At 39.8% G+C, this 16408-nt stretch overlaps 1 protein-coding gene across 1 annotated transcript in view; it reads left to right on the top strand.

Annotated features, from left to right (window-relative positions):
* The window catches only part of LOC140225495 (LHFPL tetraspan subfamily member 6 protein-like), a 468185-nt gene that overhangs the window by 41254 nt on the left and 410523 nt on the right, over window positions 1-16408 (top strand). The window contains exon 2 of the mRNA XM_072304600.1: window positions 11891-12001. Within this exon, the coding sequence (XP_072160701.1) occupies window positions 11900-12001 (102 nt within the window). The 5' untranslated portion in view covers window positions 11891-11899. The remainder of the gene's footprint in view (window positions 1-11890; window positions 12002-16408) is intronic.

The following is a 16408-nucleotide window of genomic DNA, read 5'->3' as shown; positions in this document are numbered from 1 at the left end:
TATTGGAGTGTATCTCAAACTTTTTCGATGCACTCATCGTGTTTATGGAGCCATCTTCTTCCTTTTGCTCTAGCTGAAATTTCCGACAGGCCCGTTCCCGATTTCGATGGAAATCTGGCAGCATGGTTGAGGAAGCATCGGCGTCGCGGACATAAATCTTGCTCACGTCTTTCCTCCGCCTAAAGCAGCTTTTTCGGTCTCGCGCTCGCCGTAACGGTAACCCGGGAGGCGGAGATAGGCGACCCGAAGATAAAAGCATCAAACTGGACGGCCGCGGCGAGGCCCCGCTTGTCAGGATCGAGGAGCGGAATTTTCTGTCCCTCCCTAAGTCCCCGGCTTAGAGGAGGGACAGAGATAAGACGACGACAAACGCTGTCTCCTCTTCTTTTCTTGCCCGCGCTCCGCGAGGTCCGACGGCGTGCCAAGGAAAAACGTCGTATGAATATTCGAGAGTTGGCAAATTTCTCCGGTTAAAACTTGTATTTTTGAGGAATGTTATGCCTATCTGGACCGCTTTTTGTAGGAAGTAACCAAGCCAAATCAGTAATTGCCAAATTTAACTAGACAGTGTAATTTTTTACAAGAGAACGTTTGTGAGGATTCCTCTGTAAATTTTAAGGATTTTTTCTCGTAATAAATTTTTCCGGTTAAAACTTATATTTTTGAGGAATTTTACGCTTATTTGGACCGCTTTTAGCGGAAAGGAACCGAGCCACATCAGCCATTACCAAATTTAACTAGACAAAGTAATTTTTTACAAGAGAACGTTTGGGCGGATTTCTTTGTACATTTTAAGGAATTTTTTTCGTAATATGCAAAAAATCCACTGAAATTTGTACTAAAATCTACACTCCGCTTTTCATGCAAAAAATCAGGAAGAAAATCTTAGTAGAAAGTAACCAAGCCACATCAGTCATTACCAAATTTAATTAGAAGTTGCGAATTTTTTTACAAGAGAACGTTTGTGCGGATTCCTTTGTAAATTTTAAGGAATTTTTTTCGTAATTTGCAGAAAATCTACTGAAATTTGTACTAAAATGTACACTCCGCTTTTCATGTAAAAAATCAAATTGCCCGGTTAAATTTGGCAATAACTGACGTGGCTTGGTTCCTTTCTGCTTAACGCGGTCCATTTTCCCTTGAAATTTTAGAATATTTTAGATGAAATTGCAGACAAAATTGTCTAAAAGTTAAAAAATTGCTCCGAAAATTTGGTTTATATTGAAGTAAATATGACAACGTCTCAAAGCTCATACGGCGTACTTCCTTACAACGCTAGTATGGGCCTGTAGACGTTGCCAAGCCTCCTTTGACAAATCACGGACTTTGGGGATTGGCGAGTGTTTTTCTTGCAATTTTTTGGAGAATTGTGTTCGTTAGTTAATCTTAAAAACCTGAAAATTCTATGGTGACAAATATTATTAGCTTTCCTTAAAAATTTAGTTTTTCCTGAGAGTAAATTTGGCGGCTTTTGAATGTTTATACGGCGTGTTTCCTCAGCACGGCAGTCCGGCGCTGTGGAGAGATGGCGAGAATTTTCTGAGGCTGTGGACTACTTGCATGTCGAACTGCCTTTAAAGGGATAAAGAGGTTGGGGGATGAGGGGAGAAGTTGGAGGGGAGTTCTAACGTTTGTCGCACACGCGAGTGAAATTAAACATTTTTGAGATTGTTTTACCCCGTCCAAAGCAGGATAGTTGTAAGTTTTTTGAGGTTCAGAGCCAGGGTGGATTATTTGCTTTGAAACGTTGCGAAATCTTACCTGATAACTTATCTCTTTGTCCATCTGAGGATGTATTTTCTGGCCTGGTTACACGCTCAAATTTCTGTCAAATTCCGATCAAAATGATGACCAAGATGGCAGTCGAGAGTTATCTAGATTGATGAGTAACATTAATTAAAACAGCGTGTTGATTGGAATAAGCATGAAATAAGCACGGTTGTGTGGAAATCAGATGAAGGGTGAGCTCCACAGCTCCATTATCTACCATCAAATCTTTGCAGGCCGCAGAAATTTGATGGTAGATGGTGCGCACCAGTCACCATTTGATCGGAAATTGATGGAAATTTCAGCGTGTAACCAGCACATTAGGCGATGCCCAAAAGCACGGAATTGGATAGCGCTAGAATCAAATGCGCTCAAGAGACCATCTACTTTCACTGGCATCTGCTTATATCGATATCAGTGGCGTGGCGTGCTTTGCAATGTATTGATTTATCTGCCATATGTATAGACCTATGGAAAAGGATCGATAAGCAGGATGTTCGCAACGAACACCTCAATGATCGATTCTTTAACATAGCTTAAAATGGGGAAAAATCAATAATCGATCATCATTCACGCCTCGCCGCTATACAATATCGAACAATGGTAAATATAAATCGTCCACCTCCGACGAAAATAGTTTTCGAAACCATCTTGAAAACCACGAAATATGAGAGGAAATCTGAAATTTCATAGACCAAGAGGTACGTGTATCTCTAGTTTCATCATCAATAAACAACTAAATTCCAACCGCGACCAACGAGAGAGTAAATCCGACCACAGTTTGGCGTCCCAAAGACTGTTCCGGCGGTTCCCTCGAAATCGTAAACAACCCCCGACATAAATAAACCCCGAAAGACTCCGCGGCAGTTGCTTGTTAAATGCCTGTAGCTTTATCGAAAGGTTTTTTTTTAAAAAGGGCTCAAGTCCAATGAGATACGCATCAAACTCACGTCTTTTTTCAAATAGCCCGTTATTTATCGGTCACAGGTGTCCGCAGATGCCTGAGTCCCCCTCCTCCTGCCCCTACCCTATCGCCCTTTACGTAGTGCACTGTTTGTTGAAAGCTCGAACTGTCCTCACCACATCTTATTGAGGTCATCAACAATGAAATGTCGTAAATGTTCGTTCGGTGAGTTGGGCGCGTTGATCAAATTCATAGTTTTGTGTCAACACTGTTCTCAAACCCGAAATTTGTGCCATTGTTGAACAACTCAACTGTCAACATTAAACGAACTTCAAAGCTAGGTAGAACTTTCACGATAGTATTTCATCAATTTCATCGCACGTCTATTTTCGATGTTCATTAGTCGAGTCCAGATTCACTAACGAGACTTCAAGGTATTGAGTGAAGAGAAAACCCAATGAACTGATTTTTAGGATTTACTTAATTGAGCAGCGAATCTGTATATATGACCCATTGCTTGTTAGTGGTAGTACATCTTTAACTGAGACGGCCTTTTCCCGAAAAATGTTGGGTATGCATCAGTATACAAAAAAATGTCGAAAATGTTCGAGCGCGCAGATCCGGGGTTTCGCTCAGCCTGAGGAACTTTGTGACCTCTTGAGAAAATGTGTCTATCCCAGGGTATTTTTCAAAAATAAAAAAAAAACTTGAAAGTGTGTTAATTTTTTTTTCCAATTTCCTCACTCAACGAGTACAATTGTGACGTCATCACGGGTGCGGATAGTTTATGCTTAAATTCCGACTTACCTATGCCTCCTAGACTTTTATGATTTATACACAGTTGAAAATGTCCGTGTTTAGCGTTAATCTGTGTTGCTCATTGTTACATTTTTGTGTCAGACCAACCCAAAGGACTTGGCCGTTATCTACCATTTCTATCGATAAAATACTAACTAACTAAGGAGTCGCTTTTATAGCGCTTCTGTGCGCTCTGCGACACCCAACCGTCATTGATAGCGATACTGCCAGAACTCCTCCGGCAGATCGCATTTCCTCATTTCCTGTCTTATTTCCTCAATCCACGATTTGGCAGGGCGTCCTCTATTGGGGGGACCCAATCCAAAACCTTCTTAGGCAATCTATCATCTGGCATTCGTTGCACATGACCATACCAGACAAGCTGTTTTGTGAAAATGTCATGCACTATGTTGTTCTCGACATGTGTCGACTATGTGTTTGTATCGTTAAATACTACTTAGTCTAAATCCAATCAAGATGTGTTTTAAAATTGTTCACTATTTGAAAATATGAAAGCGGGTTTTGAAATGCGGCGATTCAAAAGTTTAAAGTCACTAAATTTGAATATACTTACAGGAGTATGATCACTACAACACAGCTTTCTGTTAATTCGACCCAAACCATGGATAACTCTGAGACATCAGGGCATGAGAAAAGTGTCCTGCAGAACTTACGTACCAGTGGCGTGGCGTGCTTTGCGATGTATCGATTGATCTGTCATTTAAACCTATGGAAAAGGATCGATGAACAGGGCGTTCGCAGTGAACACCTCAATAATCGATTCTTTACCATAGGATTAAATGACATAGAGACCAGAGTTTGCGACTTTACCCCTCTAAATGACTCGATCCACTGTGTGACACGGCAGGACGTCAAAACTGACCAAAGACTATTTGAAAATTGAGGGGCCATCTCGCCATCTGGGGTGCTAAGGAAAAACGCCGTATTAACATTCAAGAGTTGCCAAATTTATTTTGATAAAATCTTTATTTTTGAGGAAAGCTATGGATATTTTCCCTTGACATTTTCCGAAACTTTAGGTGAAATTGCGAACAAAATATCATGTCCGACCCCTTTCATTGACTCGATCCACCGTGCGCCGTATGCCCTTATGATCAAGAGTCATACATCGACCCTATTCCTCAAAGACATTCCCAGGCAATTGATACAAGAAGCATCGGAGAAATCAAGATCGGATCCGCGGAAAACCAAGGTTCCCCAGAGGTGAACTATGCGTCCAGTCACGAATGAATGCGCCGCTTCGGAAGATGATTTGTCAAATTCAGTTACGACGAGGGAAACATCCGAATGACAAATCCTTTCGGAGGGATCGTTTGGGCAGAGTCAGAGTCGCAGTCGGTGGTCTCGGGGACCGGAGAGAGCTCGCGACGTTCAGAGGGATTTCGGCTGTCGCGCTTCAGGACTCCGGCACGCTGCCTCTGAAAGTCACGCAGCGCGGGGAGCTGAATGTTGCCTCACATTCCGCCAAACGAGATGTTATGAAAGATTCCCGGGAAATGTTCCCCTCACGACCATACCTCAAAGGATGAAACAAAAACTTTGTTCGTTTGCTTTTTTTTTTTTTTTTTTAATGATACAGTAAACTGATAACACGAAACGATACAAAGTTCGTTAAGTCGAACGACGCTTATGACGAAGATCTGCTTAAGTCGAGATTGTCTTCAGTCCTGGGACGCTCCCATAAGGAACAATGCTAAAAAAAAACAGCGCTTTAGTGGAATAAATGATTTTTCGTGCCGGGTGAGAAGCCGCTTGAGTCGAACATTTTTTCGAAAAATCCGAAAAATTTCGGGTTTTTACGAGAATTTTACGATGTTCATCCTAACTGCGAGTTAAGCGGAGAAACGAGTCGGTCTAATAGCCACTTATGTGGATTTTTTTTTTTTTAATGATACAGTAAAAGCTCGTTAAGTCGAACGACGCTTATGACGAAAATCTACTCAAGTCGAAATTGTCTTCAGTCCTGGGACGCTCCCATAAGGAACAATGTTAAAAAACAGCGTTTTCGTACAATTAGTGATTTTTCGCGCCGGGTGAAAAGCCGCTTGTGTCGAAAATGTTTTCGAAAAATCCGGAAAATTCGTCGTTTCCCGGACGAAGGAACGGAACTCCATTCCAAGGTTGCAAAAAATTCGATTTCGTACAAAAATGTATCTGCGCAATTCTTGTCCAAAATTTTTCTGATTTTTGCATGAGATCAAAAGACAAATCTAAGACACTTTCGGTTGGAAATGGCCAAGATTTTACAGTTAAAATTGCAATTCGCGGGGAAAAATTGAGCACCATTGACACCAGTCAATAGTGACCTGCTGTCGCTCAAAGTTCCTTCAATTCAGTAGGTATGCAAATTGATCTCCGGAGAGTTAAAATAGTTGCTCGTGCCGCGCCGTTGTCCTTCGCTTCTTTTGAACGACTTCTAGTACAGTGTGGGTTAACAAAAGGGTCGATTCCCCTTTTGATCAAAAGTGATCGTAGTCTACATGGAAAGGGGATAAATTGGATAAATGTTCGTACATAGGTAAAATTCTCAATACAGAAATGCTGGTTAACTTTGTTCGAAAAATTGAATTTTGAGGTGCTGATGATAAAACTACAATCGTAGTGGCTTTAAGAATAAGTTGCGAGTAGTGGCATTATTTGTGCGCCAGGTTTCGGCGAAAAAGTAGTATTATAATGAGGTAATTTCATATCCTGCATGAGCACGACAACTTGGAATTTTAAATACGTTTTTCTTGAGGTTGAGTTGTTTTAATTGCAAACTTCAAACTATCATATAGCTCCGATTTTGTTTGACTTTTTTTTTTTTTGGTCCTAGTTTGGCATACTTTTCAATGAAATGGAAATACCAGCATCAATATACACTGGAAAACAGTTTCTAATTATTATGAAATCTTTGACGAGGATTCTCTTAATTGCGTCAACCGAAAATCTCTTCAGAGATACAGGATGTGTTATCAAAATGACAGAAATACCGTTTGAAGCAAAGAGATTTTCTATTGACTGACGAGGTATTCTCGTCCGCAAATTATAAAAAAAAAAAAACATTATTCATCCAAAAAAAAAAAATTTTCTTCGTGTGAATTGTTTTCACACGGTACGAATTTAATGCGAGTCATTTTTAGAAACGTATGCTTTTCGTGAGATTTTCAGAGTAAAGAGTAGCAAAACCAAACCATTGTGTAAAAATACTTCAATTCTGTCAAACGTAATTCATGAATTTACTGTGCGGGAAGGACACTCTTTTATGGATTAATAAATCAATATATAAAGGGCTAATAGATGATGACCATTTTGAAATTTTTTGAGCATTTAGAATTTTTAATCTTTTTTAAGATTAGAACTACGTTTTATTTTGAAAATAATCCCAGCTAAATTTCATGATCGCTTACCGTAGACAAGTTTTTCGAACCTACAAATATAAAAGCAGAACCCATTATTTTAGAAGAATTCTGAGCTCTGATTCCTTGTTGCCACACCCCGTTCCGTTCAGTCATGTTACGAATACTGTAGGATCTTCTTCGAGGATGGAGAAAAACGTAATAAACATATATTTTTACGATACGCGTAAAACTAAACAGTTTGGTCCTGCCTCCTGATACCCATCAGTTCAAGACATCCTGTTTTCGAAGACCTTATTTTCCTTTTGCATAAATAATGTTTCCCCTCTGATGCAGCTTTCTTGGTGAGGCGGTAAAAGTGAATGGCAGGGAGTTCTGGATGAGATGGACGCCGGGGGTCATGCAATTTTCTACGACTTCAAGTCCATAAATATTCATCCGAGAATAACTCCTGGAAAAATACTTAATTTCCTAATCCAGATTCTGGAATGGATAAGCGTATATCGATGGTAAAGCTGCAGAACTACGTACCTCGGTTTGCTGCGTCGCACAGTAGATCGAGTCAATTAAAGAGGTCAAACACGAAATTTTTGACTGAAACTGTATATTTTTACGTTTATTCAGCCACTTTTTAAACTTCAAGGTATGTTTTTGAAGGAAATTTCTCGGGAAAACCAACGGAGTCACTTTTAGAACTTCAAAGTTGTGTATAAACGGAGTCATAATCGTTTAAAGCTTCCAAATTTTGTCCGACTTCGCCTATTGACTCGATCCACTGTGTGTTGCAGACTTCCTGTCATACTTTATTTTCTACATAGAAAACTACAGAACTTCATTCTTAAAAAAATCAGTGATTTATACTCTCTATGAAGTTTATTCTGTGGAAACTTCGAGCCATGATGGTGGCTTGGTCTCCTCTTAAAAAATAAAATAGTAGCGGTGATTACAATTCGCCGCAACTGAGATACGCATTTCGTCGCTCCTCTGACGTAAGGGCGAATCTCATTTTTCACGTGAGCCCTGTCTCCCATATAACTCCATGCATTCCAGGGCTCATGCGGAAATCGAGATACGCCCTTACGTCAGAGGAGCGACGATTTTTGCAGTTCCACCGTCGGTATAATAATACTGATCATTTCATATTTTGCATCGCCATAAAATTAGCGTGGTTCTGAAATTCATTTTAAATCATTGAATAAATGTAATGTTTCCTCTTTTTGGTCCATATTTTCGTAAGTAATGAATTAAAACCCCCATTAAAATTTTGGACACGCATGGGAATGTCATTATTAGGATTCTGGATGGAATTACTTTGTTTAACACAAAACTTTGCATAACTGATACAATTATGATCAAAATTTTAAAAAAAGAACTAATTTATTGAACGTTTGAGATTTTGTTAGTCGGCAACACTGGTTTTCCTACCTTTAAATCCATCAAAAATATTGATTTAAGGCCAGACAAGCATCAACTGGAATCGATTGCTATACGCACATTCAATGGAGAGAAAAAAGCGTTGCCAACTTTCAAGAATCACCACCAGTTGTGAATAATGGCTGAGGATCTATAAAATTCGAATAGACAAAAAACAAAACAAATATTTACAAAAAAAGGAACAAATATTTTTGACCTAAACTGACTCAATAATCTCGTTAAGATAGCCTCTATTACGGATTGAAAAGAGTCCCTGTTTGGAAAAAAACGGCGCTTGGATGTACAGTCAAGAATCTTAATAACATTGTCCAGGAAAAAATACTCTTTATTCAATCCGACTTTTCCTTGAATCGAAGAGCCAAGCTGATTTAGGCAGATTTCCTTTTGATGTAAGCAAAAAGTCCAATTGAATCAAGAGTACTTTTTCTTGCCAATGTTTTTACGAGTCTGGACCCTAGATCCAAGCGACTTTTTTCCAGTGCTTTTGGGGAAGGGGGGGGGGCGTGAATAACGCATCTGGGTCAGCCCCCCCCCCCCCCCCCCCGGGAGATCGGAAAAACTTCGATTGAAAAGAAATCGGCAACCTGTGCAGCGGATTCCTCTACGCGGCGAAACGCCTCAGCATTTCACTGCGCCGGTAAATTCTAATTCGTTTACGTTGAGCGGCGCAATAAAAACCCGTAATCGGAGGAGGCATCTCCGCGCGCGTCTCATCAAAAATTCGATTTGAAGATTTGTCCTCGGCTGCACTTACCCGGCGCTTTACGACGTGCTCAGAGCCGGAGACAAAAACGGGGCCATTAAATATGCATTTGGGAGATCCCTCCCCGAGGGGGCGGGGGTGCGGTGAATCTCTGCCCCCCGGATGGGAGGGATGCATTAAGTTCATTTGCGCACGAAACCGAGCGGCTTATCTGACGAGGCGGCCCGTAAAAAATGGACGATTTAACTTGTCATGTGATGAACGAAGACAAATAAGAACCGGGTTTGAGGAGAAACTATAAGCGGGTCGCGACGAACTAAATCTCTATAGTGGCTGACATTGGCGGATCCAGCAATTTGGCAACGCTGGATTTCCTTCCCTTAAACCAATGGAAATGTATCGATTCTTGGAGGGGCCAGGTCCGCCAGGTGCTCCGACAGGAATCGATTATTTAGCACAGGTTTAAATGGAGGAAATTCGGTGTTGCCAAATCGCTGGATCCGCCTCTGGTGGCTGACTAGTGTTGGAAATCCGTTACCCCAAATAGCATTTTTCAGCGAAATAATTGGGATATTTTGAAATTAAGTTGCAATATTTTTAAAACTTTTTGGCGATTAAAATTGCTAGGATCATCAACTTATCAGCGATTAGCGTCTTCGTAGTCGAAATTTTATGTCTATAAAATGACGTTCGATAAATTATAATTTTATTCCCATGTATCACGATTTTTTGTTTGATAATATTGTGATGGATCGCCGTCTGTAAATCTGCGATTATTTTTCAAGTTTTTGCAATGAAATCGCAATTTTTCATCCGGTAATATTGCAATAAATCGACGTCAATAAAATTGCGATTTATTCATCCGATCAATTCGCAACTTATCGCGATCACTTCTATTTAAAACGTTTTGAACTGACACAAATTGAGACTCAACTCGAACCGTGGAAAATTACGCTAAAGCTGAAGTTCCACTTTAACAGAGAACCAGTACAAAAATAATGCCCCGGAAGTCTCCATTAGTTTGCCCAAGATCATAAAAACTGTGCTCATATAAGTTCACGGGAGGATGTTGCCTATAATCAGGTCTCGGTTAACGAGAGGAAATTTGGAAATGACCGATGCCATTAAGTGAATCTCTAGTGAATCTGTCTGATAGAGATGTTGCATGTATAAATTTCTTATGTAAAAGTTCGCGGAAACACGATGATGCCTCTGGTTTTCTCTGAAATAAACTTCCAAGCTCAAAAAAAGCTAACAAGTTGAGGCAAAATTGGAGGGGATATCCCACGCTATCCTAAGAATCAAGACAAACTCTGCATGCAAAGATAGGGAGCAAATACATTACCAGTGTTGCCGTGTTTTCAGTTTTGAAGTCCCCAAATAAAGTGGCAGACCTGTCAATGTATTTGCTCCCTATCTTTGCACGGAGAGTTTGTCTTGATGTAGAGGTGGTCTCTCGGGATAGCGTGGGATATCCCCTCCATTTTGGGCTCAACTTGAGAGCTTTTTTTGAGCTTGGAAGTTGATTTCAGAGAAAACCAGTGGCACCATCGTGTTTCTCGCGAAGTTTTACATAAGATTTAATAGTCAAATCGCAAATTCCTCACACACGCAACATCTCCATTCGGAAATGACTGATGCCTCTAAGTGAACCCTTGGTGAATCTGTCTAATTTAGGACTGACTTTCAATTTCCCTTCGGTTTAGAGCATAGGCTCGAACAAAACCGGAGCAACTTGCAATGTTTAACACTCTCGAGGGCATGGAATGAGTCAGAAATCGTCCCTCCACTAACGTAAAGGCGTACTCTATCCTCACGAAAGCCCTGAAATACATAGAGTTGTAATGACAGGAGAACTCATCCGGATATTGAGTTACACTTTGACGTCAGAGGAGCAACAAAATGAGGCCCAGATCATCCGTTGATTCCAAGAAAACGGACAAAGACTGAAAGGTCTTTGATGTGTCCCGGTGTCCTGCCGTTTTCCTCTCAGCCAACCAATCCCAATGCTGCCAGGCGATGGAAGAACGCCGTATGAGCCTCCAGGCGTTGCCGAATTTCCTTGACAAATCACTAATTTTCAAGAAAATGTTTGAAAATTTTCCCTCCAATTTCTCCGGTAATTTTGCCTGCAATCTGATCTTAAAAGTCTGCAAATTTCAAGGAAAAATATAGATAATTTTCCTCAAAAATAAATATTTTATCGGAGGCAATTTGGCAACTCTCGCATATCCAGCCGTGCTAAGGAGAAACGCCGTATGAGCCTTCAGGAGTTGCCAGTATAAATTGTTGGATTTCTCGTAATAAAACAGTTACAATTTTAGGAAAGTTTTGAATACTTTTCCTTAAAATTTACATACTTTCAATCAAATTGCAAGGGAAATTCTCTGGAAAATTTTAGGAAAAATATACACCAGTTCCTTTAAAAATTCGTGTTATATTGAAAGAAATTTGTCAACACCTGAAGGTTCATGTGACGTTTTTCCTTAGCATGGCGTTATTGACCCAATTTCGTGGTGGAATTCTTTTTGAGATTCAGATGCGTTCCTAAAAATTCATCAAAAGTTTAACGTTCAGCCACTCTTTCTCTAGAAGTTCCAAAAAGTTAATTTATCCCCTTTTCTTTCACTAAGCCTCTGAAGTACTTATTTTTGGTTTGTCAAGCTGACTCACTGTTAATTTATTTGTATTTTGTTGCAAGCATCCAATTCTCAAATTTTTAGGTCGAATCACACTAGTTAGCACAGGGTTAGCCCTGAGCTGTAACTTAAATTGTACAAAAAACGCTCCAAAAAGTTTAGGTTTTTTGCAGTGCTCTGAAAGTTCCAAAACGTTTCTTTCTCTTCTTTTCTTCCTTTATGCTTTAAATAAATCCATTTGGTTTATCAAACCTGCTCATTTTATTTTATTTGTATTATGTTTCAGGCATTCGTTATGGCGACGTCTTTGAGTAGTGTCGGTGTGTTGTGGGCGTTTTTGTCTCTCGCTGCGGCCATCCTCTGCTGCTCCGGATTCTATCTTCCATTCTGGGTCAAGGTAGGTCAGCAACATTTCATCTTACTCACCGCTCTGACCAGTGCTCCCACTGCATGTCCGTCAAAAGTTCCGGGATCCGGAACTTTTTGTTCAAACTTGTATTGAACTTTTGTTCTAATTCTCCCACTACATGACCGTCACAAATTCCGGGATTCTTAAGATTTTTTCAAAAGTTTCGAGAAAGTTCCGGAAAATGCAAAAGATCTGGATAGGGAATTCCAAAAGTTCCGGAAAATGCAAATGATCCAGATCATTTCGGGAATTTTAAAAAAATCCGGAAAAATTTTACGAAAATCTCAAAAGTTCCGGAATTCGGAGCTAGTTCCGGGATATAGGAGCACTGGCTCTAACCCATGTCTCGGCTCGGGACCAGAACCTTTGCTCCGGACACATTGTCATCTTAGCAGAAACCACCGAGAAGCGCTGTTAGAATCCGGCTGTATGATAAGATATTAGTTTCGTAGCAAAATGCGAAAAATAATGAAATTAAAACAGCACAAGCGTTTACATTCGGACTATATTTCGCATTTTACAATTTCAGGCTCATTTATAAGAGCATCTACCTGCATAGGGAAACTTACTCATATGGTGACTCGATTGATCGATAGATCGACTTGAGCCGATCAAAATCTTTGGTTTAAATCCATTTTTACATCGTTCTTCCCGCCGACTACAATACGGCCAATTTTGAGCGTTTGGTTGCGCGTAAACCACGCTGCAGCACAATGAAAGTGCAAAATATTAAAGAAAAAATTCTGTGCCTTGACAACCACTAAAATTGGCACGAAATCACCTTTTTATTTAAAAAATACTTGGTTTATTTTCCTTTAATACATTTTTTATCGATGTAAATGACCATTGTCCATGCAGAGTGTGCAAGCATTTCAAAATTATGAATTTAAAAATGATAACTCCACGAGTTTATTAGAGCCCAACACAGAGCGACGCACAGTAGTTGGAGTCAATAGGAGAGGTCGGGCAAAATTTGGAAACTTTAAACGCATATAACTCTGTTTATACAAAATCTGAGGTTCAAAAAGTGGCTCCATTGGTTTCCTCGTGAAATGTTCTCCTACAAGCACGGTTAAAATTTAAAATCCGACAAAATATACATCAAAATTTACAATTTTAGTAAAACATTTCATGTCTCGATTGTCTTCTAATTGACTCGATCCACTGTGCGACCCGGGGCGCGGCGTACGGCCAGCGTAAAACGCGTATTGGCGCCTACAAGACTTCAGGAATACTTCATGCATTGCGCATACGCCATGGTGTGATACTTCACGCATTGCGCATCCAACTTAGCATGTACGCGCAATGCGTGAAGTATCCCGGCAGTCTTGCAGGCGCTGACACGCGCTGATCGCACGCTGCGCGTCGCACCGCTCTATGTTAGGATATAATATTCAAACTCACGAAGTCAGCGTTTTTCAACTCATGATCTTGAACTGTGTGTACAATCTGTATAGATTATTGCCATTTAAAATGATGAATTAAAAAATCCAACTAATTTCCTTTCTTTCTCCACATGTTCTAGACTCGCGCAACTAACCTCATGTAACAATCAGTTAAACGGCATTAACAAGAATTAACCTAACCATGCGAAATTTTGTCTTTTTTAAACGCGTTAAATTTATTTTACAAGAAAACTAAACAGCAATTAGCCTTGAAATTTTGTGAGTATATTCTTTATACTCCAAGGGATTGTTTACAGAAAGTTTCAAGGTATTATTTTACTTAGTTTTCTTGCTAAAAATATGAAACATCGGAGGAAATTATGCAACGTGAAATAATACTAGGCAAATTCTTTTCTCTTTTTTCTTGCCTTGCTTTCTTGATCGACAAATTATCAAAAATTGGTGTCGATTTGATCGACATGAATCGATCGAAAATTTAAAACGTGGACCGATCGACGAGATGAAATCGACATCGATTGACGGGTTTGTCGATCGACTCACGGATTTGTCGATCAATTCATGGCTTTGTCAATCGACTCACGGGTTTGTCGATCAACTCATTGGTTTGTCAATCAACTCACGGGTTTGTCGATCAACTCATTGGTTTGTCAATCAACTCACGGGTTTTTTGATCTGCTCAGTTTTCAGATTTTGACCGATCCGTGTCAACCGAATCAGCACCGTTTATTTAATAATTTATCGATCAATGTGAGCCGGTCGATTCATGCCAATCAAATTGGTGCCGTTTATACAATACTTTTTCAATTGACCTACATCGATCGATTCAAGTTTCATGTTTCCGATCGATTCATGTCGATTAAATCCGTATCTTCAATTTGTACTGTCGAATATAGTAAGAAAAGGTACCATATTCCATCGACTAAATTCACTCCTACCTAGCTATATGCCCCTGTTGTAAAGTACCGCCGGCACGAAGAAGCACGGGAATTGAGTGAGAAGTGTACACCACTTTTAGGTCACACGTTCGAGCTCAAATGTAAGATATCGAGCAGTAGGTACGCGGTAAGCTTCAAAGGGGCGGAGAGGCCGGAGGGTTGTCAATAGAGCTCAGTCACCGAGAAATTCAAAGCACGATCCCTCTGGTCCGAGGAGAGGTGGAAGTTAGGTTAACATTGATACTATGAGCTATTAATTATCAGGTTATTCAAATCTAACTACCTTTCAGAAGCCCACTCCTGGCCTATTCTGAGCAACAATGTTGCCGATTAGATTGGAGATTATCTGTTGATTTTGAGTCGGGTCTACGTGGTTTGAATGTACGATTTGATCGAGGATCCAAAACGATAAGTCTGTGCAACCTATATCTAAACTCTGTGATTGAGAGTGTGAGTGTGATTCAGTATCAATCGTGAGGAGAATTTGATTAAAACGAAACTGATTAATTTAATTTTTGGTGTGTAAGACCTAAAATTTTCAATTAGACCGGAAAAATTAAGTTGAATATGTTTTTTCTCCCTCATCGTTGATGTTTAAAATTCCAAGGGTCGAAAATTCGAGATATCTAAGAGAACGCTCTTAGATATCTCGAAACAGAGGGCCAGAATGTACATTATTATTTTTTCTTTTTTTCAATATGTACGACTCTCATTTTCTAAAACTTTCAAGAGAGAATGTTTTGCGACTATTATTTGAGGCAAAGATTTTCAAAGAGGCAAGTTTTGATGGGGGGAAAAAAAAACACTTTTGGTCTTCTTCAATTAAATCGTAAATTTTTTGTTCGTGAGGATAAAACTTGATCGGTAGTGCAAAGAGTAAGAGTTTCTATACAGTTCCAACCTATTCATTCAGACGGGTGCGTCGGGGTATTAAGTTGGGAGACTTTTTGCATTGAAACAAAACTTCCTGATTTCAAAAATAAAATTAATTTCAGTCATGCAGTTTACTCAGTCTTGTCAACAAAACGGACGATATCAGAATCCCGTAGGGACTGCTGCAAGGTTAAGTTTTAGTGCCTACAAAAAGAGCAAAACCGCAATTTCTTGAGATGGGCCGAAACATCTAAGAATAACGTAAGAGCAATGGAGGTGCAAAGATGCAAAAAGAAGATTCAAAATAGAATGAAGTTATGAAAAATTGCTTCAAAGGTCAAAAAACGGGATTATAGTGCAATTGGACGTATTGTGCCAAAAGAAACTATATTACAAGCAAAGCCTTTGCACAAAGCTCCTTTTAGCATAAAGGAATCCAATTGAACTAAATTTGGCAATAAGGAACTACTATTCCTGACTAATCCGTAAAAGTATCAGTTTACTCAGGGAAACTTCAGGCATATACGCTGTTTTTAAAATGAGCCAGAAATAGCAGTTCCTTGTTGCGAAATGAAGTCCAACTTAAGGAAGAAGAGACAAGTTGGCTCAGTTACATCATATAACTATTCCGTAACTTTTAATCCCAATAAATAGCAATCCCCAGTTATGAGTTGGATATTGTTTTACCAACTTGAAACAAAAACGATACAACTGGACACGCTGATGTCCTTTTAGGATTTATGAAAGAGGGTTCAATGTGTAATTACTAAGAGAAAAAAGGCTACGGAGCTTGCCTTTGTGTCTCAAAACCCCATCTTTACATTTTTTTATGAATGAAATAATCATGAAGGGCGGATAACTCCAGGAACCAGCAGCGTTTTCCTTATTCGAATAAAGTCAATAAAGGCACTCGTAAAGAGCACCGAAACTCAAATCAGTGACCTCAAATCTTGAGGAAAAAGGAATCAGCGGGATCCTTTTCGAAAGCGTGGACTTTTCCGTTGAGGAAGATTAGAACGACGTGCGAAGCGAGAGGACCCGAGCGCTTGATATAAAAAGCGGAAAAATCTGTGTCGGTTGAGGACAGGCAGGGCGCGTTACCGCACAGTTAGCAAAATGTTGAGTTTTGTTGGCAAAAATGTTTGTGGGATGTTAGGAAAGGCCTGGTTTAAGGTGACTCG

The sequence above is a fragment of the Bemisia tabaci genome, chromosome 9 (assembly GCF_918797505.1).
Source record: "Bemisia tabaci chromosome 9, PGI_BMITA_v3".
NCBI classification, from domain to species: domain Eukaryota; kingdom Metazoa; phylum Arthropoda; class Insecta; order Hemiptera; family Aleyrodidae; genus Bemisia; species Bemisia tabaci.
The sequence above is the reverse complement of the archived record's forward strand: the minus strand, read 5'-3'. Positions and strand labels throughout refer to the sequence as shown.